This window comes from Microcaecilia unicolor, chromosome 6 (assembly GCF_901765095.1).
Source record: "Microcaecilia unicolor chromosome 6, aMicUni1.1, whole genome shotgun sequence".
Classification (NCBI taxonomy): domain Eukaryota; kingdom Metazoa; phylum Chordata; class Amphibia; order Gymnophiona; family Siphonopidae; genus Microcaecilia; species Microcaecilia unicolor.
In genome coordinates this window covers 309,820,750-309,846,115 of record NC_044036.1, presented here as the reverse complement: position 1 = coordinate 309,846,115, position 25,366 = coordinate 309,820,750, and the positions used below count along the sequence as shown (strand labels likewise).

The following is a 25,366-nucleotide window of genomic DNA, read 5'->3' as shown; positions in this document are numbered from 1 at the left end:
AATTCATATTTTTTTACTCTTAAAATTTATTTTATTTTTTTCTCTCATTTTTAATATATTCTTAACCTCCATTTTTTAAATATTTTTTTTAATATTTTTTTTTTTAAATCTTTTACTTGTCTTTTGGGGGGGGGGGGGGGGGCACAGAAATCACAGGGTGTTGCATTGCCTTGCATATTCGGTCAGCCGTGAAATGCAATTAGTATAAAAGAAGTCATTTCCTTTACTCTGTTTTTTCCAGCAGCTGAGAGATGCGACCAGAGACTTACCCTGTGCATTGAGCTGAGTAAGTGCCAGGTTTAAGGGACATGCTGTTATTTAGACGTTTCTACAAGTGCTAGGGTTTTATTCCATCTTAAATATTAAGACTGTTAGTAGGGTCTGAGGCTCAGTTTCATTTGGCAGTGGTTGTGACATTTAACAATTTTGGTGTTTTAAGACTTCTGTTTTAAAAGACGCCACTTCCTTTGTGGTTTACAACAGCTGAGCAATCAAGCAGAGTAGGTGTTTGTGTATGCTTGTCAGCTCTGAGTTTTCCATGCTTTCAGTTCAGTTTCACTTTGATTTCCGTAGTGGACTGTTGCTTTTTGCAGCAATTAATGCCCTATTTAGGCATGTGTAGAGTTTGAGAGGTTTGGTTGGAGTTCTTTTTAAAAAAAACCCTTTGTATAGTTTGATATTTATAAATGTTGTAAAATTTTTATAATATTGTTATTTATTATATCTTTATATACATATAAATATTTTCGGCATTATTTTTGGAGGTATGTTACATATTGGTTTTAGTTCCTTTACATCTTTGGTGATTTCTTGACTTTTGTTTAAAAGACGCTACTCCCTGAGTGGTTTATAGCTGAGCAATCAAGCAGAGTAGGTGTTTGTGCACACTTGCCAGCTCTGGATTTATCCCATGTTTTCAGTTCAGTTTCACTTTGCTTTCTATAGTGGACTGTTGATAGTTAGTTCTTTGTAGCAAGTAATGGTTCCTTAAGGTAAGTGTAGAGATTGAGAGCTTTATGTATATAGCTTGTTTGTGTTATGCTAGCACTCTGTTTATTTATTAAATAAGATAACAGCTATGGTGTTTTATTATCATTACTAAAGGAAGATTTAACTTTTAATATATAAAAATTTAAGTCTCTAAGTAGCATATGGAAAGTTTTTTTTTTTTTTCTCTCACTTTTCGCAATTTGTTTGCAGTGTCCTCATCTTGACTGAGGAAAGCACCCTGCTGGTTTTTTACGTTTCAATCTCATGTCCTGCTTGGACTATTGTGAGTTATCTGTTTTTTATTATTTTGATTATGTATGTTTTCAAGTAACATTATAGTAATAGACTTCTTATATTAAGGTATTCATCCAACATATATGCCATTCCTTTCTGAAAGAGATAACTGATAACAAATGACATTTTAAATAAGTACTGCCATAGAATCTTTTCTGTGTGGCCGTTGTCTTGTTGAATCATATGATTTATTTTGGTCCTTTTAATATTTTATTTTACCTTTTTTGTATATATATAATTATAATTGACATTTTAAATGTATTATAAATATATATCGCCATATATATATTTTTTTTTGTGAGTTTTATTGAGTGATAAAATTGTATGAGGTATTTTGTTATAATTGTTGTGAGTCTGATTCTTTATATATGTAAGTATAAATAATATTTCATTATGCTAATTATTGTTTGGACTATTGTGTTTATGCTATCTAAATCAGTTATCTCTATTTCAGATTATTATCATATGCATAACAGAGAATTTATGGCTACGTCTTATTTGTGTTATTTAAATTTGTATGTTTGTAAACATAGGTTTATGTAAGTATTTATGTTTATTTCCTCGACGATATTTGATTTCTCCTTCCAAGTGTTTGATTGATTTTATATATCTGATATGGTTTCTTTTTCATTATTAACGCTTTATGATATAGTATTATACAAATATATATGTTTTTAATTGTATTTGATTTTATTTGCTTTTATAGAGCCCCTGACGCAGCCCTTGTGGGCGAAACACAGTCTGTGTCGGGCGAATCTCTGAAAATAAAGTTTTGAACCATATCACTGATTGATCTGCTTTGTTTGTCTCCACATTTGTGATTTTAGGCCTACTCAGGGTCTGAAGTACAAAAATTTAGCAAATCGCAAACAGCGAGCCATGCACAAAGGGGATCGCATGCAAATTCCCCTTTGTGCATCGCTCGCTGTTTGCGAATCCGAGTTGTCAAACACATTTTTGACAGCCTTGATGCACCGACCCCACGCTTTTACATTTTTCCCTGGTGGTCCAGTGAACCCTCATCTCCCACGAATCTCTTTTTCATTTTTTAAAATTTCTCTGGTGGTCCAGTGGACCCTGACTACCCCCTCCCCCCTCCCCCCTTAAAAATTTTCCCTGGTGGTCTAGTGAATCGGAACCCTTCTCCCCCCGCATGTGAACACCCCCATTCCCCGCTTGCACCCTTCCTTGTACCTTTAGAAGGCTAAAACCAGGCTAAAGCAAATGTTAATAGCATAGTAAGCTTTGTGCATCTGGCCCTCAGTCGCTCAGACCCCTAGGGTCTGTTTGATAACTCTTACCTGCTTTCTATAGGGAAATATTTGGTGCTTCCATGATCATTAACGTTATCTGAATATTTTCCCAGACAACTTTAACTATGGGGCTCATTTTCAAAGCACTTAGACTTACAAAGTTCCATGGGTTACTATGAAACTTTGTAAGTCTAAGTGCTTTGAAAATATGCCTCCACAGGTCTCCTAGACTTCTAATATAATAATTTGCTCTGTTAACGTTCGCAAGTGTCTACCTGGGATCATAACCACCTGCTGACGTCACTGGCCAGCACTAGAACCCTGCTTGCTGACGTCAGGAGGTGGTTACGATCCCAGTGAGAGACGCGGGTAGTGCGTGACCGGCAAAAAGAACAGCGGACAGTTGAAGAACAGCGGGAGCGGGAAGAAACGTCCCTATGTGCACATCGCCCTCCCTCCAAAATTGCCAACCCCCCTCTGCTACCCTCCCCTCCCCTCCTCTTACCAGGGTCCCAGCGGTAGCAGTGAAGGGTGAGCAGCAGGCTCAGCGAGTCGGCTGCCTTCCCTTCTCTTCGCTCTCAGCTCTGACTCTGGTCCCGCCCTTGCGGAAACAGGAAATGAGGGCGGGATCACAGACAGAGCTGACAGCGAAGAGAAGAGAAGGCAGCTGACTCGCCGAGCCTGCTGCTCGCCCTTCACTGCTGCCACCAGGACCCCAGTAAGAGGGGGGGGAGGTGAGGGTAGCAGAGGGGGGTTGGTGATTTTGGAGGCGGGGTGACGTGCACATAGGGGGATGGGCGGGGCCAGTGTCGGGGAGGACCACGGGTGGAGGCATCGCAAAGACGAGTCTGTGAGACTGAGAGAGGGGGTGCCGATTTTGGAGGGGGGCGGGGGGTCTGGAACTCGGGGGAGGGGGGCCTGGAACTCAGAGGACGGACAGAGGGAAGGAGAGAGAGGGAGGGAGAGAGGGAGGGGGCCTGGAACTCAGAGGAGAGGGGAGGGGGGCCTGGAACTCAGAGGAGAGGAGGGGGGTGGAATGCACCACCTGTAAAAAAAAAACAACAAAAAAAACCCCCAAAACAGCACCCCCAATCAGGCCCTTACAGAACACCTGGAAACTTATGGACAAAGTGGTGAGTTGCAGGGGAGTGGGAGAGGGGAGTGAGGAGGCCTAGAAATCGGAAGGGAAGAAAGGGGGCCGTGGAACTTGGAGGGGACAGAGGGAGAGAGCGAGGGAGGGGGGAATAACCTTGCTAGCGCCTGTTTCATTTCATACAGAAACGGGCCATTTTTACTAGTAACCAATAAAGGCCTATCACTGAATATACCTCATTAACCCATTAGTGCCCAATGTTCCCATATTTGTTGGCCACTAATGGGTTAAAGACATAGTTAGATCTATAAACTACATGGGCAAACTTAGCTGAATAGGTTTAACCAGATAGCAGTGATATTCGGTGGTATCCAGCTAAACTAAAACCATGCCCCAGAATATTTCAAAAGCGCAGTAAATTTTGCAGTTGCTGTGGCTTAACATGGGATTTTTCCATGCAGTAACTACAAATTTTACGCGGCCCCTCTCCCCATTATTGTTGTAGAGACCATTTGAAGCAGGACTAGTGTATTTATTTGTATCTGTATCGTTTTACTGTTTGTTTAGTCATTGTCATGTTTGTTGATTTCATTTTATGAATTTGAGTTGCAATCCACCTAGAATTTTCAGATAAGTGCAAAATATAAAATGTTAAAAATAAATAAAATGAGCATGCGGTACCTGCCAAGAGTTAGGTGGTCTTTAACTAAAGATTAGCTTGAGTTATCTGCAGAAGGTCCCATTTTATTCCTATGGGCCCTGCTGCAGACAACTCGAGCTAAGCTTTAGTAGAAGCAAATTAATTTAATAGCAAACTGATAATGGCCATGGGAAGGGCATGGACGGGTCAGGGGCGTGGCTAGCAGTTATGAACGCATGATACAGAATACTAGCATTTACGCACTTAACTGCTTACAGCCTTTGACATGGCATAAGTAATGATGTCTAAAGTTAGGAGCATATATACGGACTTACATTGGTATTCTACAGCGGCAGGAGCATGCGTAATTGCCGTTATAGAATCCATGCTTAGCACGCTATGTCCCGAGACCTAACTGAAGGTGCCCTTAGTGCTTAGCATTTTAGTACAAGGCTTCCTTAGTCATGAGCAGAAATAGAGATTTGCAAAAACAGAGATTTGCCTGCATAACTCGCACAGTTGCCCACAACATCTGTGCATCGGCCTTTTGTGTCTTTTCATTCTTAAATTTAGTCTCTAAGCTTACCTTCAACTCTCAGTTCAATTCCTAGTTGTTTAAAACTCCCATCTGCGTGAAGAAATACAATGTAGGTGCCTGCGTCGGAAATGTTCACATTGCGGATATTAAGGGCAGCGCTGGACTTGTATGGTGGTGAGGCCTTCCCAATCTCTAGGGTAATTCTCTTATCAGCACTGACATTTTTGCTTTCATATGTATCGATGATTTTTTCATTACCATTCAGAGGGTCATACACAACCACATTCCAAATATCATCAGAAGCATAGCAGATCAGCTGAACCGAGTCACCGACTTTTACATTTACAAGGGATGGGCAGTTAAAACCTTTTGAACCTATGTGAGAAGGAGGAAAAAGCAGAGAAAGGGACAAAATCTTCTTATTAATAACCTACAGATCAGACAGTACCCCAGAACCCCATGTGCGTCACTAACAAGTCTTCTTCATCTTTAACACTCAGAGGCTCCATCACTTACCTCTACCAGAGCTTCTCAATACCTATTTGTGGCCCAGCTACTCACATTCACAATTTTAAACAGAGTTGCCAAGCTACCCAGTTCCTGCTGGAAGATATTTTTTGGCTAATCCTGGTTCTCATCTTAACGCTCAATGAATGGTTGTGCTTGTGGTTTCTTATGGTAACCAATTAGATTAATGCTACAGGTAGCAGAATGGAGTTGTCAGAAATTTAGATCTGGCCTAAAACAGCCCTCCTGGAGCTGTCCACCGAGCCCAGCATCCTGTCCCCAACAGCGGCCAATCCAGGTCAAGGGCACCTAGCAGCTTCCCAAACGTACAAACATTCTATACATGTTATTCCCGAAGTTGTGGATTTTTCCAAGTCCATTTAGTAGCGGTCTATGGACTTGTCCTTTAGAAAACTGTCCAAACCCTTTTTAATCTCTGCCAAGCTAACCGCCTTCACCACGTTCTCCAGCAACAAATTCCAGAGTTTAATTGCGCGTTGGGTGAAGAAAATGTTTCTCTTATTTGTTTTAAATGTACTACACTGTAGTTTCATCACGTGCCCCCTAGTCCTAGTATTTTTGGAAAGCGTAAACAGACGCTTCACATCCACCTGTTCCACTTCACTCATTATTTTATATACCTCTATCATGTCTCCCCTCAGCCATCTCTTCTCCAAGCTGAAAAGCTCTAGCCTCTTTAGTCTTTCTTCATAGAGAAGTCATCCCATCCCTGCTACCATTTTCGTCGCCCTCGCTGCACCTTTTCCAATTCCACTTTATCTTTCTTGAGATGCGGTGACCAGAATTGGACACAATACTCAAGGTGTGATCGCACCATGGAACGATACAACGGCATTATAACATCCTCACACCTGTTTTCTATACCTTTCCTAATAATACCCAACATTCTATTCCATAGGCACCCGGTATAAAAGGCTTGGGGAGGCTAAGTCTCCCCAGCTGAGGTCCGCTCACTTGCAAAATCTTTTACCTGAAGTTGTGATTTTCCTCTCTCCCCTGCCCAAGTGAAGGCAGCACAGTAATGCTCACTGAGGCAGGCATGCTCTGCTGAAGTTGTTTAAAAGAATACAACCAGTGCTATATATGTCTTTGGTATGGGAAGAACTTTTTATTCAGGGTGAGCTTGAAGTGAACAACATTCAAATTAAAGAGAACAGGTTTGGAGGGAAGTGTGCAAGTGAGACTGGGGAGAAATAAAAAATAAATGGTGTAATTGTTAAAATCTTTAAATGGTTCAAAGTTTTTTTTTTTTTTCTGAGCATGTACACCGAGAGGAGGGCATGACTGCAATGATGTGTGCATAATTATCAGGTAACCTGGGATATCTACAGCTAAAAGCCATTTCATTGGCTGATGGTTCCAACAGTATGTTCAAAGAGAAAGTTTAGCTAACGTGGAGGGGCATAATCGAACGCAAACGCCTATGTGTAAGAATGTCCATCTCTGAGAACGGGTCCGTGAAGGGGCGGGCTGAACCGTATTTTCGAAAAAGATGGACATCTATCTTTCTTTTTCGAAAATATGGTTTCTGCCAGGCAAAAGCCTTGAATTTGGTCGTTTTTTGAGCTAGGCGGTTTCGTTTTTTAGTGATAATCAAAACCGAGGCACCCCAGCTCAAAACCGACCAAATTCAAGGCTTTGGGTCGTGGGAGGGGCCAGGATTCGTAGTGCACTGGTCCCCCTCACATGCCAGGACACCAACCGGGCACCCTAAGGGGCACTTTTAAAAAATAGAAACAAACATTAAAATACCTCCCAGATGCATAGCTCCCTTCCCTTGGGTGCTGAGACCCTCAAATCCCCCCCAAACCCACTCCCCACAACTCTACATCATTACTATAGCACTTATGGGTGAAAGGGGCACCTACATGTGGGTACAGTAGGTTTTGGGGGGGGGGGATTAGAGGGCTCCCATTTACCACCACAAGTGTAACAGGTAGGGGGGGATGGGCCTGGGTCCACCTGCCTGAAGTCCACTGCACCCACTGACCTGCATACTGCTGTGATGGAGCTGGGGATGACATTTGAGGCTGGCATACAGCCTGGAAAAAAAGTGTTTAAAGTTCGTTTTTTTGGTGGGAGGGGGTTAGTGACCATTAGGGAAGTAAGGGGAGGTCATCCCCGATAACCTCCGGTGGTCATCTGGTCATTTAGGGCACTTTTTGGGGACCTGTTCGTGAAAAAAAAGGGTCCACCAAAAGTGCCCTAAATTCTCGCTAAAAACGCCTTTATTTTTTTGATTATCGGCCGAGGGCGTTCATCTCTGCTCAGCCGATAACCACGCCCCAGTTTCGCCTTCACCACGCCACCGACAGCCCCCATCAACTTTATTCGTTCGCGCGACGGAGTGCAGTTGAAGATGCCCAAAATCGGCTTTCGATTATACTGATTTGGGCACCCGCGAGAGAAAGACGTCCATCTCCCGATTTAGGTCGGAATATAGGCGTTTTTCTCTTTCGATTATAAGCAGGATAGTGTTGACAGAGCTGGTAAGTGAAAATCGGATTGCTTTTTTTTTGTGTTTGTTTTTATATAAAACATTCTCGGATAGGAAGAGTTTGTGATATGTGAAAATACATTTTGTATTAATGAAATTGCTAAACTTTAGAGTCAGAGACTTATCAATGAGGGATACATACAGTGCTTTTTTTGTGCCAGTACAGCGTACTGGCACCTTTTTCCTGAGGTCTGGCTCACTTGCCCGCTCCCTTCCATTCCTGCTCCTGTGCTCCAAAATCTTTTACCTGAAGTCGCAATTCTCCTCTCTTCTGCCCTCCCCTTCATGTCCAGCAATTCTCTCTCCCCTCCATGTCCAGCATGTCGCCTCCCTCCCCCGCCCTCCCCTCTCCAAGTCGCGACAAATTGGAAGTGAAGGCAGCACAGCAGTGCTCACTGAGGCAGGCAAGCACGCAGGCAGGTTCATCTCCTCTTGCGTCGTTTCCCTCTCAGTGCATCCTCTGCAGTGCCCAGGTTAAAATAATAATAATATTATTATTTAAAAGCTTTATATTTAATGTGGACAGGTTTCTGGGTGGGGGTGAGGGGATGCCATACTAGGGAGTTATGGGTAAGGGGGCTAATGCTAGGCTGCGTGCAGGGAGGGCTGGGGCAGATGCCTACCAATCAGATGGATGGTGGGGAAGGGAAGGACTGATGCTGGGCTATGGGAATGGATAGTGGGGGTAGAGTAGAGAAGGGAAGGGCTGGATGGTGGGATAGGGAAGGGAAAGGCCAATGCCAGGCTACAAGGATGGATAGGGGGGTAAGGAAGGGAAGGACTGATGCCAGGCTACAAGACAATTTCTGATTTTTGGTCCTTAATTCTATAATTGATGAGGGTTGGTCTGTGTTTTGCATGTGAACCAGCAGGTGAGAGATTTTGCTGGCATGTAGTTTGTGTGGGGGATCTAGGAGTCTGACTTGTCTGGCCTTTCCAATGAGATGCGTATTGCTGTTGTGTGTATTCACTGCTGCCTTTTTAAAGGTACTGTTATTGGCATTTGTATTCAGAATTGGTTAAGGTTTGAAACATAGACTCAAGAAGCTTCTTTGCAGGATTTTCTGTTACTTCACAAAGTACCTGGAGGTGAAGGGATTTTGTGTTGTTATTATTGAGGTGCTACCCGAATTTAAATACATTTTTCCTATGGAAAGCTATAAGAGGAAACATTCTAGTTATGTCCTCTATATGTGACAAATTCCATAGTAGGTAGAAAATGAATAAGTTTAAATGTTTGATTAATACAGCTTAATAAGGCATATATATTTATTATAATGTAAAGTTGAAGGATATGTACCAAACCGTGGTCATTTTATTTTGTCAGCATCAGAAGGGAGATAGAGTAGAGCTAGAGGAAGTGAAAAAGACTTCAAAGTTTACTTAATCAGGCATTTGTTATAAAGCAAAGTTTGAAGGATCTATGCTATTGCTGTAATTATATTGCAGGATCCTGTTATGTGTATTGAGATGTTTGCCATTATTGCAGACTTATGTCTGGTCATGTTTAAGATATGGGATAATGTAACTGTATTACAAATATCTGTTTTTCTATTAAGTATATATGTGGTTTATATTGATGCAGGGCAGCTGTTGGGCAGACTACTTAGAAATCCATCATTAAGTGCTACACATACCTATATACATAGTGCCCACCCATATTAGCTCCAGGCCCACCCAAAATGTCAGGTCTGGCTACGCCACTGTCTGAGAGTAGACCAGTCGACTGGCTCCAGTCCTCTCTCTTCTTTGCAGTGCTGCTGGCTCACCATCACCTGAGCGCCATGCCCATGCCCAGTTCCGCCCGCCTGGGGCTACTCGGTCTCTCACCAGCGCACTGCGTCCCTCCTCCTCCTCTATTTGCCTCCACACTGCTGATCCGCCTTAAACCGGCTTCGGGCTACCCTACGCCACCGATCGTCATCATGATGTTCTTCTTCACCTCAGGCTTAGCCAGTCAGAGTCAGCCTTCCCTACGAGAGCTCCCATCCCGTCATGATGCAACTTCCTGTTCCGCATAGGTGGGAATGCGCGGGAGGGGCCGTCACTGAGTAAGGAAGGCTCAAGGCTGGATAAGAGTGGCTGTCTGAGGAGTTCCCACTTCCTTCCCAGACCCAGACCATAATAATTTGAGGAAATTTTGGCACGCAACGCACGTTGGATTTCAGGAGAAGTAGGTGCTGACTCTGAAGGGTTTAAGTCAAAATAAAAAATTGATATTTTGTTTCATGCAGATCTCTTTTGTTTAAACATAACTAAATGGGCTATAAGCCCCTAATGCTTTTGATTTTCCTATATTTTGTTTGTGATGACTTATACTGGGCCAAAATTGAAATTTGAAAGCTCTTATCTCTATCTGGTCATTAATAAAAGGAGCTCATTGTGAACACTATCCACCCTAAAAGGGTGTTTTGTGGCTCTACATGAGAATTGTGATATTATGATCCCTTGTTTCATATTGTTGACGGTCTGCATTTTCCGTATGGGTGGTATATTGGGGTATTAGGTTCTGCCCAGTGTAATATTTATGGTACAGAAAAGTTCTGAGTATGTTTTTGCACAAAGTTGTGCATTGTGTTTTGCAGTTGAGCGATTGTGCTTAGATTATGCTTTGAGCAACCACTTTATTCTTTGACATATGATACATATCTAATATCTAAATTTAATAAAAGGTATTAATTGTGACTTTTATTTTTACTTATTTTTTTTTCTGTGTGTTGTCAGACAATTATGGATGTAAGCTCCGCCCCTGACCACACCCCTAACCCCACCCCCTTTAGCCTCCCCAAACAGTTCGGCCACTGACCGCCTATGTTCTATTCGCTTTCCTAGCCACAGCAGCACACTGAGCAGAAGGATTCAGTGTATTATCAAGTAGCTTGTGACCTACTTATGAATTTCATAAAACTTGGTTGTTTTCCTAGTTGTTGGATGAGTTTACAGGTTAAGACTTAGCTCAGTTCCAATCATATTTCAGAAAAGAATCTGCCAACACAGAGCCTTTTCTATACTGCCTACAGGAGAGCATAGGTACACGCTGGCACATGCAGGGATGAAAGCACACGGAAGTGTAGTGCCCCAGTTTACAAATCTGCACATGCAAACGTCACCAATTAAGTAGAAAAGCTCCGATATAACTAGGTTTCGTTTGGGAGGAGAACAGAAACTAGGAGAATGATTCTCTGAATCCCTCATGTAAAGCCCTGGCTGAAACAAGCACTTCTGTAAAACCCGTATGCGCCTTTGAACTAGTGTATACATTCAATGTGGACATTTTTACCCATATGAGTGTATTCCTGTGTTAGGGGGAATGCATGCATAGATTTTAATCTCATCCAAGCCACGCCCCACACTATGCGCAAACCATGTTCCTTTGTGTATCTGGGTTTAAAAAAAGTTTGGACATGTTCCTGGAGGCGACCAATTCAAGCATCAGTACCCACAACCTTTGGGAGAGAAATGCTACTCCCTATACCCTCCCTTCCCAAACTACTTCTGATTGTGCCACAAGCTACTGAATTCTATGGCAGCGTTACAGGCTTTAATTCACAATTCTGCAAAACCCCGATATGCAAAAAAAGCAGCACAGCAACAGCAACTTTAGATGTTCATTCCCCATTTCAGAAAAAAAGATGGACATTGGAATTTAGATCTGCCAGCCAGAATGTCCAGGTTTTAGAAAAGTTGTCCTATTCAGCAGCGCTCCACTGGAGGGATTAGGGGAGGTCACCTCCATCATCCCCAATGGTTTGTACCTCTCCCAAAAGTGAAACTCGAAAGGCATATGGAGCTCAGTGACAGCTTTGGGGAGAAATAGATGTCTCCGTTTCTAAAATGGCAGGACATAACGATTTACATTTCAGCATATAAAAGGTCTAAGATGCCATTTCATAAAATAGACCTTTATGTGCATGATGCCACAGTAACATTTATATACATAGTAACATAGTAGAAGACAGCAGAAAAAGACCTGCACGGTCCATCCAGTCTGCCCAACAAGATAAACTCATGTGTGCTACTTTTTGTGTATACCCTACTTTGATTTGTACCTGTCCTCTTCAGGGCACAGACCGTATAAGTCTGCCCAGCACTATCCCTGCCTCCCAACCACCAGCCCCGCCTCCCACCACTGGCTCTGGCACAGACCGTATAAGTCTGCCCAGTCACTATCCCTGCCTCTCAACCACCGGCTCTGGCACAGACCGTATAAGTCTGCCCAGCACTATCCCCGCCTCCCAACCACCAGCCCTACCTCCCACCACCGGTTCTGGCACAGACCGTATAAGTCTGCCCAGCACTATCCCAGCCTCCCAACCACTGGCTCTGGCACAGACCGTATAGGTCTGCCCAGCACTATCCCCGCCTCCCAACCACCAGCCCCACCTCCCACCACCGGCTCTGGCACAGACCGTATAAGTCTGCCCAGCACTATCCCCGCCTCCCAACCACCAGTCCCGCCTCCCACCACCGGCTCTGGCACAGACCGTATAAGTCTGCTCAGCACTATCCCCGCCTCCCAACCACCAGTCCCGCCTCCCACCACCGGCTCTGGCACAGACCATATAAGTCTGCCCACTATTATCCCCGCCTCCCAACCACCAGTCCTGCCTCCCACCACCGGCTCTGGCAGAGACCGTATAAGTCTGCCCAGCACTATCCCTGCCTCCCAACCACCGGCTCTGGCACAGACCTTATAAGTCTGCCCAGCACTATCCCCGCCTCCCAACCACCAGCCCCGCCTCCCACCACCGGCTCTAGCACAGACCGTATAAGTCTGCCCAGCACTATCCCAGCCTCCCAACCACTGGCTCTGGCACAGACCGTATAGGTCTGCCCAGCACTATCCCCGCCTCCCAACCACCAGCCCCACCTCCCACCACCGGCTCTGGCACAGACCGTATAAGTCTGCCCACCACTATCCCCGCTTCCCAACCACCAGTCCCGCCTCCCACCACTGGCTCTGGCACAGACCGTATAAGTCTGCCCACCACTATCCCGCCTCCCAACCACCATCCCCGCCTCCCACCACCGGCTCTGCCACCCAATCTCGGCTAAGCTCCTGAGGATCCATTCCTTCTGAACAGGATATAGTCTTATCTGCAGTAATGTTCTTTGTTTTCAAATAAGATTATACATAAAAAAAAATCAAAAACAGGTTTTGTAATACAGAGGAGGGGTACATCCTAGTACATTGCAGTAGGAAACTTGAGTAAAGAGGAAAAAAATTATTCTGGAACGAGAAAAAGAAGTGAAGGATGAAGGTTCTTCACAAAGCACTTGCCACCTTGCAAAGCATCAAACTTTTAAAGGGCATGGATTCTCCCCTTCCTTTTCCACTTTGTTTGCAGGACACACTTTATATTTTGAATAAGGATGTGCACAGGGCAAAGATTTGGGGTTTGTTTGAGTGGATTTTTCCATGATTTTGGACCTTCTTTTCAGTTAGTTGTACACATTAAGTAATTAAGCTGCAGTAATTGACTTAATGTTAAAATCAATGTAAAACACACTAACATTTAAAGTATGCTAACCAAACAATGTAGATCACTAGTTTGGAATTCTGAAGGTAAATGTACTGAAGGAAAAAAAATGGCAGCAAAAAATGATTTTGCAGAACAATGCACAGGAAAATGAAAAACACCTTAAAATATGAGTGCAACCACCGAAGTTCCCACTAACTCTGAGAAAAAGCTTCAGTGTGTCTGCAGCAAACAAAGACCATCCAACTAATGTGCCATGTTCATTAAGGCAGCATACTTTCTATATTTATATGTATTTAGGCTGAACAGATCTTCCTTCCTTGTGTCCACAATACTTAAAAACTTTTTTTAAAAAAGAGGAAAAGCTAATGTGTTGTGAAACAAAAAACAGGGATACGTTTTTGGCATCAGCCAGCTGTGATTGTTCTGTCAGAATCTGGAATATTGCAGAGCAGGTAAATACTTCAGATTTAATAGTGCCACCTTTGGGGGCTTGGGTTAATTTCTCACCCGTTCATGTGAAAAATTTGCATCCCTTGATAGGCATCTTGTTATAATTAAACCAGGGCATACTTAGGCATGGATCACATTATTTGCAGTCTCCCTCTCTTTCTCTGTAGAGGGCGTTAGCAGAATTACAGAGTACTAAACATTGTGCAGAAAGGTTGGGGATTAGTTGGGTTAAGAGTTGTTTGTTAAAATTTTGAAGCATAAAAAATAGGACAATAAGCAATATGTTCTGTCTGTCTGTCCTATTTAGATTGTGAGCTCTTTGAGCAGGGACTGTCTTTTCATGTATGGTGTCCAGCGCTGCGTATGCCTTGTAGCGTTATAGAAGTGATAAGTAGTAGTAGTAGTAATGTAGAAGCCTGCCCTTGCAGATCAGCAATGTGGCCGCGCAGGCTTCTGTTTCTGTGAGTCTGACGTCCTGCACGTCAGACTCACAGAAACAGAAGCCTGTGTGGCTGCATTGCTGATCTGCAAGGGCAGGCTTCTAAATGGAATGTTGCTAGTGGAGGAGTAGCCTAGTGGTTAGTGCAGTGGAACATGGAATGTTGCTACTATTTGAGATTCTACATGGAATGTTGCTATTACACTAGCAACATTCCATTTTTAGATTGTGAGCTCTTTGAGCAGGGACTGTCTTTTCATGTATGGTGTACAGCGCTGCGTATGCCTTGTAGCGCTTTAGAAGTGATAAGTAGTAGTAGTAAACACAAAAACCACTAGAGCCCCATACATTATGGTACGTTCCAGTAGCATGGAAAACAATAAAATAGTGCCCATGTGCTCTTTTAATCTCACACCCTGCTTACATCGTGCACAAGTAAAATGACAAAAAAGTTCCGAAACCGACTGTGAAACATATATTGCTAAGGTTTTGAGCCCCACCTTTTTTTCTGTTGGTCATAAGCTTACCTCTAGGGCAAAGGACAAAGCTGATGCACTCTTGCTCACATTCTATTTCTAAGTTATGAATAAGACACTTGTTTTACAGTCCAAAGCAAGAGGTGGCATTTCAAGTCAAAGTTTTGGAGCAGGTACTTCTTAAGCCAGACTGGCAGGGGTACTGGGTAGAGAATGACAAGGAAATGGTGACCAGCAGTAACTGCGGGGATGGGCACAGGGACAGATCCCATGGGGACAGGAAGGGGACAAACTTTTTCCCCATGTCACTTTCTACTTTGAAACCTGTTATTGAACTGGACTGTTATTTATGTTTGATTGATGCAAAAATATTTATCTTTTTTTGGAAAAACAAGCAAACATGTTGGCCACAGCTAGCAAAATTATTCCTGTGTCGCCCTGCTCATATTTTAGACATCCATTTTTCTAACATGGATGCTCTTTCTACATATAACTGGCACATGACTGTCTGTTTCACTGTTTATTTGAGAACAGGATCTACAGTCGGCAGATCTTGTTCTAAAATACTAGGGGAACTTCAGACGTCCCGACTTGAATGTCTATATTCTGATTTGCAATAAACACTAAATCAAAATATTAGTTCTTTAAAGAATTGTGACCAAAAACCTCTCTTTTTATTACTTGATATGTCTTTTCATAAAAAGGAGGAAAAATCCTCAAGAAACCAAATAGGCTTTCAAAAGCTCACGGCTTAAAAGCCAAAAATGCTCTTTTGCTTCATCATAGGCAAAAAAAAAAAAAAACCCTCCTAAAACTGACATCTATGTGCTATTATTCTTAGGTAATTATGGCAAATTATTTAACAATGTAAAAAGCTTTACTTAACTTGCAATCAAATCTGTTTCTCTCACAAGGAACCGACGTTGGGGGTCCCCGGGTCCAAATTGATATCACTCTATTTGAGCATAGCTGAGACTCCCTCCCCAGTTACGCTCAAATACAGACACCCTCCCTCCCCCCCCCCCCCCGCCCCTTGCGGCTGCTGGTACGGCAAGAGGTTGCTGCAGCTATTTGGTCCTGGCAGCAACAAGGGACAGGAGAGAGGGGGCTTTGCTCCTGCCCCCAAAGACCCCACTAGACCACTAGGAAGCAAAGGTAGACCCATGGGACCTACCTAGACTGCAGGGAGTGGGGTCTTTCTTGAGGGGGATTAGAGAGAAGGTTGGGGGAAACAGGGAGGCTTTGTCAGGGGGTTTGGAGGGGTATTGAGAAGCTTTTCTTTTTTTAAGTTACAAAAGGTTACACGTGGGTCCCAGCTAAATATTGGCCAAGCCTGTGAAATTAGCCCCCCCTCGATATTCAGTGTCTGTGCCCGGACATGGCTTGGCACTGAATATCAGGGGCTAATCTAGCTGGTGACGATTAGTGTTTAAGAAAACAATGACTACTGCTGGCTGAATAAAAGCCCATTTGTTTTTAACATGCACCTCATATCAGTACTGTACTGCATGATAAAACTAAAGACAAAATAAAATGAGAAAACAATTTGAAACAAAAGAAAATGGACACTCCCAAAGCAAATCTAATGAAGTGATAAAGTATGCATAGCCCCTCCCCCTCTATATATGGAGGGAACAGGACAGAAAAGAAAAACAGAACTCACGTTGAGAAACTGAGGATGTAATGAACATGAGCAGGAAGCAGTGAACGACACAGCGCAGTGAAGCCATGGGATGTACTCAGACCTGTCAACAACAAGACAATAACAGTTCAAGTTAAAATTTTTAAGCAAGAAAGGTTTATCAGGTGGTGGAGAAAAAAGACAGTGGCGGAATTCAAAAAAAGCATGGGATAAACACAGAGGATCTGTAATTAGAAAATTAATACTATAAAAAACATAAAACTTAAAGGGTTGCATATGTATTTGCATGTCAAGTGGCGCTTAGATGGCAGCTCTGGCTGTATCAGCTAAGGCCAATGCTTGGCTGGTTTGTACGGTCTGAGTCCCGCATATGGCGATCTGCTTTAGGATGGGCTAGAGAGAACTTCGACAGAAACTCCAGTAGTTGGAACATAAGGACAGAGCCAGACTTCTATGGTCTATGTCCCAGAAACACCAAAGAAAGAACATGATCAAATATATAATATCACGTTCATTGTTGATTTAATCTAGAATTGATAATGAGTGTGACTGTGGACCACTCAGGTCTTTATCTGCCGTCACTTATTATGTTACTATATAACCAATAAATCTAGATTGATATACCACCCTATTTGTCAGACAAGTCAGAGTGGTTTATATAATAACTAGTAAAAAAAGGCCCGTTTCTGACAAATGAAAGGGGCGCTAGCAAGGTTTTCTTCGGAGTGTGTATGTTTGAGACAGTGTGTGTGAGATTGACTGTGTGAGAGTGAGTGAATGTTCGAGAGTGTGCGTGTGTGACAGAGAGAGTGTGACTGGGTGTGAGTATGTCTGTGAGAGAGAGAGTGTATGTATGTGAATCAGAGTGTGTGCCAGGGGCCCCTCCCTCCTCCCTCCCAGTTCCAGGGTCCCCCTTCCCTCCCTCCCTCTCAGTTCCAGGGTCATCCCCCCTCCCAGTCCCATGGTCCCTCCGAGTTCCAGGGTCCCCGCACCCTCCCTCCCTCTGAGTTTCAGAGTCCCCACCCTCCCAGTTCCAGGGCCACCTTCCCTCCCTCCATCCCAGTTCCAGGGTCCCCCTCCCAGTTTCAGGGTCCTGTTCCCTCCCTTCAAGATGCTTGGGAGTGGGGGGGGGGGGGTTGCTATTCGCTGTCAACCTAACGACACACTGTGTTTCCCGTCCACCAGCTAAGTCCTGGCCTGACCCACAGCCACCAGGAGCTCCGTCATACTCTCACTCACACACATTGACAGGCAACGGCGGGGCTGACGCAGCCATGGGCACTCACCAGGATAAAGTTTTTAGAGTAGAAAAATGTGCACAAAATGCAGAGTTTAAAATTGCTGTTTCTACCAACTATAATAATTTTTAAAACTGTTTTAGTGATATTCAATTGTGATGTCATGATATTGATATGTACAGATGGTTGGGTTTCAAATAAATTAAAAAGCTGTTCAGGAAGAAACAAAAAACAAAAACCTTTTTTCCTCCACCTTTTAAGGCACTGTCTATCCAGTTGAAACAGCTGTAGAGTTGTTTGTGATGGAGCAACAATTTTAAAATGACAATGTGGAGAAGCAGCTCCTAGGTCTGTTAGGTTTTGAGTGTATGGCAATGAAGGCAGCGTGGGTGAGTGGAAACAGAGATTAACCAATGGGCTTCTTTACTTACAGTGGAGTTGATTGGCTCATTTTCATTCTTGTCTATTGATCCTCGTGCAGCATCTGAAAGGTTTGCTTGCTTTGTTTTTCGTGAACAGGGATGACGTTTGCGCTGGAGTGGGACCGCTGCTCTCTGCATCCCTCCCCCTTCCCGAGTCGCCGCTTGACCCCATCCCACCTCCGCCCACAGTCACCCTCACGCACCCTCCTCCCCGATGGACACTCGCAACAGCCACTCTCTCGCCGTCCCGCCGCCCTCCCTCTTCGTCCTCTCCGAGATTTGTAATGTGGACTTGGAGAAGAGAGGGAGGGCAGCGGGATGGCGAGTGAGCAGCTGGTGCGAGTGTCCATTGGAGAGGAGGGTGGGTGAGGGTGACTGTGGGTGGAGGGATGGGGTCCAGCGGCGACTCGGGAGGGGGGAGGGAGAGAGCAGCGAGTCCAGTGGCGACTATGAAGGAGCGGGGGGAGAGGTTGTGGTCCATTCATGACTCTGTGTCCAGGTGAGGGAGAGAAGGCGGACAGGGGGGTCCAGCCAGGCAGCTGGCGTGGCGTCTCGGGGAGGAGGGCGGGGAGGGGTGCAGCCAGCGGCGAGTTTTTCTTTGCTTTTACCCGCCCTCGACATCATAATGTTTTGACGCGAGGGCGGGGCAGAGACAGATGGACAGATGACGTCAGCTGAGGCTTCGGAGAAAATTACGGACACCAGGCAGCCAGGTTTTAGAATGTTGGAGGTGAGAATTATTATATAGGATAACAACAGAATAAAGATATTGAATATAAATAATAGAAAGCCCTACGTTTTACCTGGGGTAATAAACCATTGGGAATCAATGTCCTTTTTGTATTTCTGGGATAACACCTGCTATTTAAACATTACACTATACACACACATAAATGGATGCGGAGTCACTCAACTCATCACCAAAAAATAAATAAGAAACAATGACCCACTAGTGTAACAAAAAATATGTGGAAGTACAGAATGTTACACCGTGAGGAGGGAAAAAGCCTCAAAGAGCTCCAGACCTAATAGTGATCTGAGGGCTAGATGCACTAAAAAATTGTTAGAGCCCTCTCCTCAAGTCACTTCACTGGCTCCCTATCCGTTTCTGCATACAGTTCAAACTCCTCTTAAAAAGAGAAACCTTAAAAAGAGATAATAGAACCTCTGTCCACGTGGGTGTTGTCTACAGACCTCCGACACAATTGGAAGAATTAGATAAAGACCTGATCGCAGATATTCAAAAGTTGGGAAACAAGAGAGAGGTGCTGTTGCTGGGAGATTTCAATCTGCCGGATGTAGATTGGAAGGTTCCATCTGCAGAATCGGAAAGAAGTAAAGAGATCATGGATGCTTTCCAAAGTGCTCTGCTCAGACAAATGGTGACTGAACCCACGAGGGAGGGAGCAACGCTGGATCTGGTGCTCACAAATGGGGATAGCGTGTCAAATGTCCGAGTGGGTGCCAACCTCGGCAGCAGTGACCATCAAACGGTTTGGTTTGATATGACAGCTGAAGTGGAGGGCAGCCACTCAAAACTCAGTCCTGGACTTCAAGCATGCTGACTTTAGTAAAAAGGGGGAATACCTAAGAAAGGAGTTGATGGGCTGGGAGGACGTACGAGAAGTGGAAGGACAGTGGTCCAGGCTGAAAGAAGCTATAAATAGGGCCACAAACCTTTATGTAAAGAAAGTAAATAAAAGCAAGAGAAAAAGGAAAACGATATGGTTCTCCAAGCAAGTGGCTGAGAAAATAAAGGCTAAAGAGTTGGCGTTCCAGAAATACAGAAAAACTCATGAAGAAGAACATGGGGAGGAATACCAGATGAAACTGAAAGAAGCCAAGAGAGAGATACGTCTGGCGAAAGTGCGTGCGGAAGAACAAATGGCTAGAAAGGTAAGGAGGGGTGACAAAAATTTCTTCAGGTATATTAGTGAAAGGAGAATGACTAAAAAGGGAATTGTGAGACTAAAAGGTACTGCGAACCGCTATGTGGATAATGATGAAGAAAAAGCAAATTTGCTAAATAGATACTTTTGTTCTGTTTTCACAGAAGAAAATCCTGGAGAAGGACTGCAATGGAGTGGATATAGCACCGTTCATGGAAGAGAGTGTGTATGAACAACTTGAAAATCTAAAGGTGGACAAAGCCATGGGACCGGACGGGATCCACCCCAGGATATTGAGGGAGCTCAGAGAGATTCTGGTGGGTCCTCTTAAAGCTTTGTTTAATAAATCCTTGCAGACAGGAGAGGTTCCGAAGGATTGGAGAACGGCGGATGTGGTCCCTCTTCACAAAAGTGGCGATAGGGAAGAAGCTGGAAACAGGCTGGTAAGCCTCACTTCGGTTATTGGAAAAGTAATGGAAGTGATGCTGAAGGAAAGGATAGTGAATTTCCTAGAAACCAATAAGTTGCAAGATCCGAGACAACATGGTTTTACCAAAGGGAAATCGTGCCAAACGAATCTCATTGAGTTCTTTGATTGGGTGACCGGAGAACTGAATCAGGGACGAGCTATAGATGTAATCTACTTAGATTTCAGCAAAGCTTTTGACACGGTTCCCCACAGGAGGCTCTTAAATAAACTGGACAGGCTAAGATAGGACCCGAAGTGGTGAACTGGATTAGGAACTGGTTGACGGACAGACGCCAGAGGGTGATGGTTGAATTTGCTCGGATGAGGGAAAGGTGAGTAGTGGAGTGCCTCAGGGATCGGTGCTGGAGCCGATTCTGTTCAATATATTTCTGAGTGACATTGCCGAAGGGTTAGAAGGTAAAGTTTGCCTATTTGCGGATGATACTAAGATCTGTAACAGAGTGGACACCCGGGAGGGAGTGGAAAACATGAAAGGAAGCTAGAAGAATGGTCTAAGGTCTGGCAATTAAAATTCAATGCGAAGAAATGCAAAGTGATGCACTTAGGGAGTAGAAATCCATGGGAGACGTATGTGTGAGGCGGTGAGAGTCTAATATGTACAGACGAGGAGAGGGATCTTGGGGTGATAGTATCTGAGGACCTGAAGGCAACGAAACAGTGTGACAAGGCGGTGGCCGTAACTAGAAGGTTGTTAGGCTGTATAGAGAGAGGTGTGACCAGCAGAAGAAAGGGGGTTTTGATGCCCCTGTATAAATCGTTGGTGAGGCCTCACCTGGAGTATTGGGTTCAGTTTTGGAGGCTGTATCTTGCTAAGGATGTAAAAAGAATTGAAGCGGTGTAAAGAAAAGCTACGAGAATGGTATAGGATTTGCGTTACAAGATGTATGAGCAGAGACTTGCTGACCTGAACATGTATACCCTGGAAGAAAGGAGAAACAGGGGTGATATGATACAGACGTTCAAATATTTGAAAGGTATTAATCCACAAACGAACCTTTTCCGGAGATGGGAAGGCGGTAGAACTAGAGGACATGAAATGAGATTGAACGGGGGAAGACTCAAGAAAAATGTCAGGAAGTATTTTTTCACGGAGAGAGTGGTGGATGCTTGGAATACCCTCCCGCGGGAGGTGGTGGAGATGAAAACGGTAACAGAATTCAACCATGCGTGGGATAAACATAAAGGATTCCTGTTCAGAAGGAATGGATCCTTAGGAGCTTAGCTGAGATTGGATGGCAGAGCCGGTGGTGGGAGGCGGGGCTGGTGGTTGGGAGGCGGGGCTAGTGCTGTGCAGACTTATACGGTCTGTGCCCTGAAAAAGACAGATACAAATCAAGGTAAGGTATACACAAAAGTAGCACATATGAGTTATCTTGTTGGGCAGACTGGATGGACCGTGCAGGTCTTTTTCTGCCATCATCTACTATGTTACCATATGTTATTGACTTACAACTACATTCACTCTGCAGCTCCTCAGTACCTCTCCACTCTTATCTCTCCCTACACTCCTCCCCGGAATTCCACTCACTGGGTAAATCTCTCTTATCTGCACTCTTCTACTCCACCCCTAACTCCAGACTCCGATCCTTTTATCTTGCTGCACCATATGCCTGGAATAGACTTCCTGAGCCAATAGTCAAGCTCCATCTCTGGCCGTCTTCAAATCTAAGCTAAAAACCCACCTTTTTGATGCTGCTTTTAACTCCTAAGCCTTATTCACTTGTTCAGAACCCTTATTTTATCATCCTCACTTTAATATTCCCTTATCTCTTGTTTGTCCTGTTTGTCTGGCCTAATTAGATTGTAAGCTCTGTTGAGCAGGGACTGTCTCTTCATTTTCAAGTGTACAGCGCTGCGTACGTCTAGTAGCGCTATAGAAATGATAAGTAGTAGTAGTAGTATCCCTCTGGTCACCTTTAACCCAGACAGGCAGCAGGTGTCCTCTCTGCATTAGACAGATAAGACTCAGGAGGATCATTCTGGTCACAAACACACAGACCTCAAAAACCACTCTGCTACTAAGTCACATCCCAACCAGAACCCTTAAGGCAGAAAATGTTTACCAGGGGACTGTGATTGTTGATTTATTTAGTAAAATCTGCAAGAGCAGTGGGGGCTACCAGGCTGCCCCTGTGGGCTCAAACGTCAAATAACTTCTCTGCAAATCTAAAAAAACAAAACAGTATTTGTTGAAAACATTTTCTTCCTACTACACCCAAATGTCACCTTGAGTTACTTATTAAAAAATCACATTCCAAGATGGCGCTGTGACCAGACGCACCCGGGTTTGCTCCTGACGAGGCTCTGAGGTTTTTTTTTAATCATTCGCGTCCCCGAACCTGTCCGACGCGATGGGCCTTTCCAGCGATGAAACAAACAACTTTACAGTTTCCGACGAAACAACCGGGACCTCTAAGTGCTTCATCTCCTTCTGCAACTCTCGACGCTTTGACGTCGATAGAGAGCGGAGACGGGGCTTCTCTGAGCCCTGTGGAACGTACGGCACCACGCCAGCCAGGGAGCGAGTTTTTCGTGGCAGCCCAAGCAGCAACGGACACCGGAGTTGTGCAACCAGCGCTGCCTGAGGGGAGGTCTTCTACGAATTTGGACGGGACTCATGAACACTTTTCTACGGCTTCGCAGGCCCTAAAGGTATTACCCCAAGAAATTGTTTCCAAGTTATCCCGCCGGGAGACCTTATCTAGCTCCCCTCCAGTGGCAAGTGGTATAATTAAACCTGCCGTTGTGACATTAGAGTCACTGTGGGACATGGTCTACAGCACTCACTCTTCCATGCAGGCTATGATTCATGAAAATGCTAACGATATTAAAGTTATTTCTCAAGCCGTTCTGATCCAAGCACAAGAGACAGCACAACAGTCCTCTAAGATAGGAAATTTGGATTCTAAGATACAAGAAATGGGGACTTTGGAAGTAGCCTTAGTTAAAGATAATAATTTCCTTAATAAACGCTTAGAATACCTGGAGAACCAGGTCAGAAGACTTAATCTAAGGTTCCTTAATTACCCCAAATCTCCGCTAATTTCTTCTGTGGACATGGTAAAAAAATATTTGAGCGAGATTCTGGGGATGGATAAGGAAACATTACCTCCTATTACACGTGCTCAATACATCTGGAGCCTTAAGGGGAGGGATGGAGAGCCCCCCTTACCGGTAGTAGGAGAAGCTATGAACCTTACCTCTTTCCTGGAAAACTCACTGGAACTTATTACTCAGAGGACAACTATGCTGGTTACCTTTGTTTTGGAGCCAGACCGAAATGCTGTTTTAAGACTTTCATTAAGACACTTAGATAAACTGTTTATGGGTTCAAAAGTTAGAGTGTTTCCTGATCTCTCTAGGCAGACGCAGGTAAGGCGTAGGGCTTTTTTAGCCCTGCGCCCTAGAGCCGAGGCCGTGGGAGCAAATTTTGTACTGCGTTTTCCTTGTATTTGTAATATAGTGCTGGAGGGTAAACAATATCAATTCATGGACTCTAAACAGCTTATTGATTTTCTAGATGCAAGAATGGAAGTGAATGTTGTATGTCCTCCCTGAATAGCAGGCTGGAGGTTGACCTAAGAGGTGGCAGATGCAAGTTTTCTTTTATTTCTTGATGGTTTTCTAAATCTTGGAATCATATTTCTTTTTTTTGTGGACGAAGATGATATTTGTTTTATTTTCCTTGGTTTACTGACTATGTAAATGTAATATGTATTTCAATGTCTCAATGTGTTTTGAGATTATATAATAAAAAATTTGTTAAAATAATAAAAAAAAAAAATCACAAACAGAAGCAGGGGACTGTGATTGTTGATTTATTTAGTAAAATCTGCAAGAGCAGTGGGGGCTACCAGGCTGCCCCTGTGGGCTCAAACGTCAAATAACTTCTCTGCAAATCTAAAACACACACACACACACACACACAAAGCAACTAAAACAAAACAAAAAACAAAACAGTATTTGTTGAAAACATTTTCTTCCTACTACACCCAAATGTCACCTTGAGTTACTTATTAAAAAATCACAAACAGAAGCAAGAACAAAATCTTACTAAAGCTAGCCACAGTTGTATTGACTTGAGTCCGTCCGACAAAAAGATACCTCCTACAACTCTACGGGACAGCCAGTGTACTTCGGACTGGTAAAAGGGAGAAGGACCTGCAGAAACTGAAGCGTGTGCCTTCCAGAAAAGAACATCGCTGCCCACAGTACTTAGAACTGACATGAACACAACACGTTTTGCAAGTTGGAGTGACAAGAATTCGCAAGAGAAATGGCATGATTTAACATTTCATTTAGCACCTAGACAGTAGAATAGTTCTTTAAAACCACTGCAGAGGCACAGAGGGCATCTCACGTTCCCTCTTAAACCGCGTCCAGAACTTCGACATTCTAAAAGAACCCAAAACCGGGGCAGCAGGTGAATTACAGAGTCACAGGGAGCAGAGGAAGAAGCAGTAACATTGCTTCCGAATCAGAAATTCTCTAACACACTCACCTTAAAGGCATCACATTCGGGAACACACTGAGGGTGATGTCGTGTCTCTAGTTACAGTAGAAATTGCTGTCTGCTGCCTGCACTTCGGTCTGGATTTCTTTCTACTTTGAACTTTCACTTTCAATCTTTCCCTTCTTTTTTTTTTGTTTGTTTTGTTACATTTGTACCCCGCGCTTTCCCACTCATGGCAGGCTCAATGCGGCTTACATTCTAGATGATATATCTTTTTATGTCATAGAAAATGCATGCCTGCTCGACATAAAAAATTGTAAGGCGTTGTTAAGAATATTTAATAGCAACTCATTACACGGAAGCATTCAAAACATAAAGTAAGGAAGCATGTTTAGCCCTCTCTGGCCAACTGTCCTCAGTCACTTTGGGCTAAATTCAGGCTACAATGCTCCAAAAAAATCAGTGCAAATCACGTTCTATAAAGAGCACCTAAGGATAGGTTCCCTTTATAGAAAAGTGTGTAGTAGTAGCATCGAATCCAGCTCAACTTT

General features: G+C 43.9%; 1 protein-coding gene across 1 annotated transcript in view; it reads right to left on the bottom strand.

The window, feature by feature from the left end:
* LOC115472552 overlaps window positions 1–24,943 on the bottom strand; it is a 56,124-nt gene extending 31,181 nt beyond the window's left edge. The window contains exons 1-3 of the mRNA XM_030206849.1: window positions 24,864–24,943; window positions 16,345–16,426; window positions 4,857–5,183 (exon numbers count right to left, since the gene is read on the bottom strand). Coding sequence (XP_030062709.1) covers window positions 4,857–5,183; window positions 16,345–16,411 — 394 coding nt within the window. The 5' untranslated portion in view covers window positions 16,412–16,426; window positions 24,864–24,943. The remainder of the gene's footprint in view (window positions 1–4,856; window positions 5,184–16,344; window positions 16,427–24,863) is intronic.
* Between the last annotated feature and the right edge of the window lie 423 nt (window positions 24,944–25,366).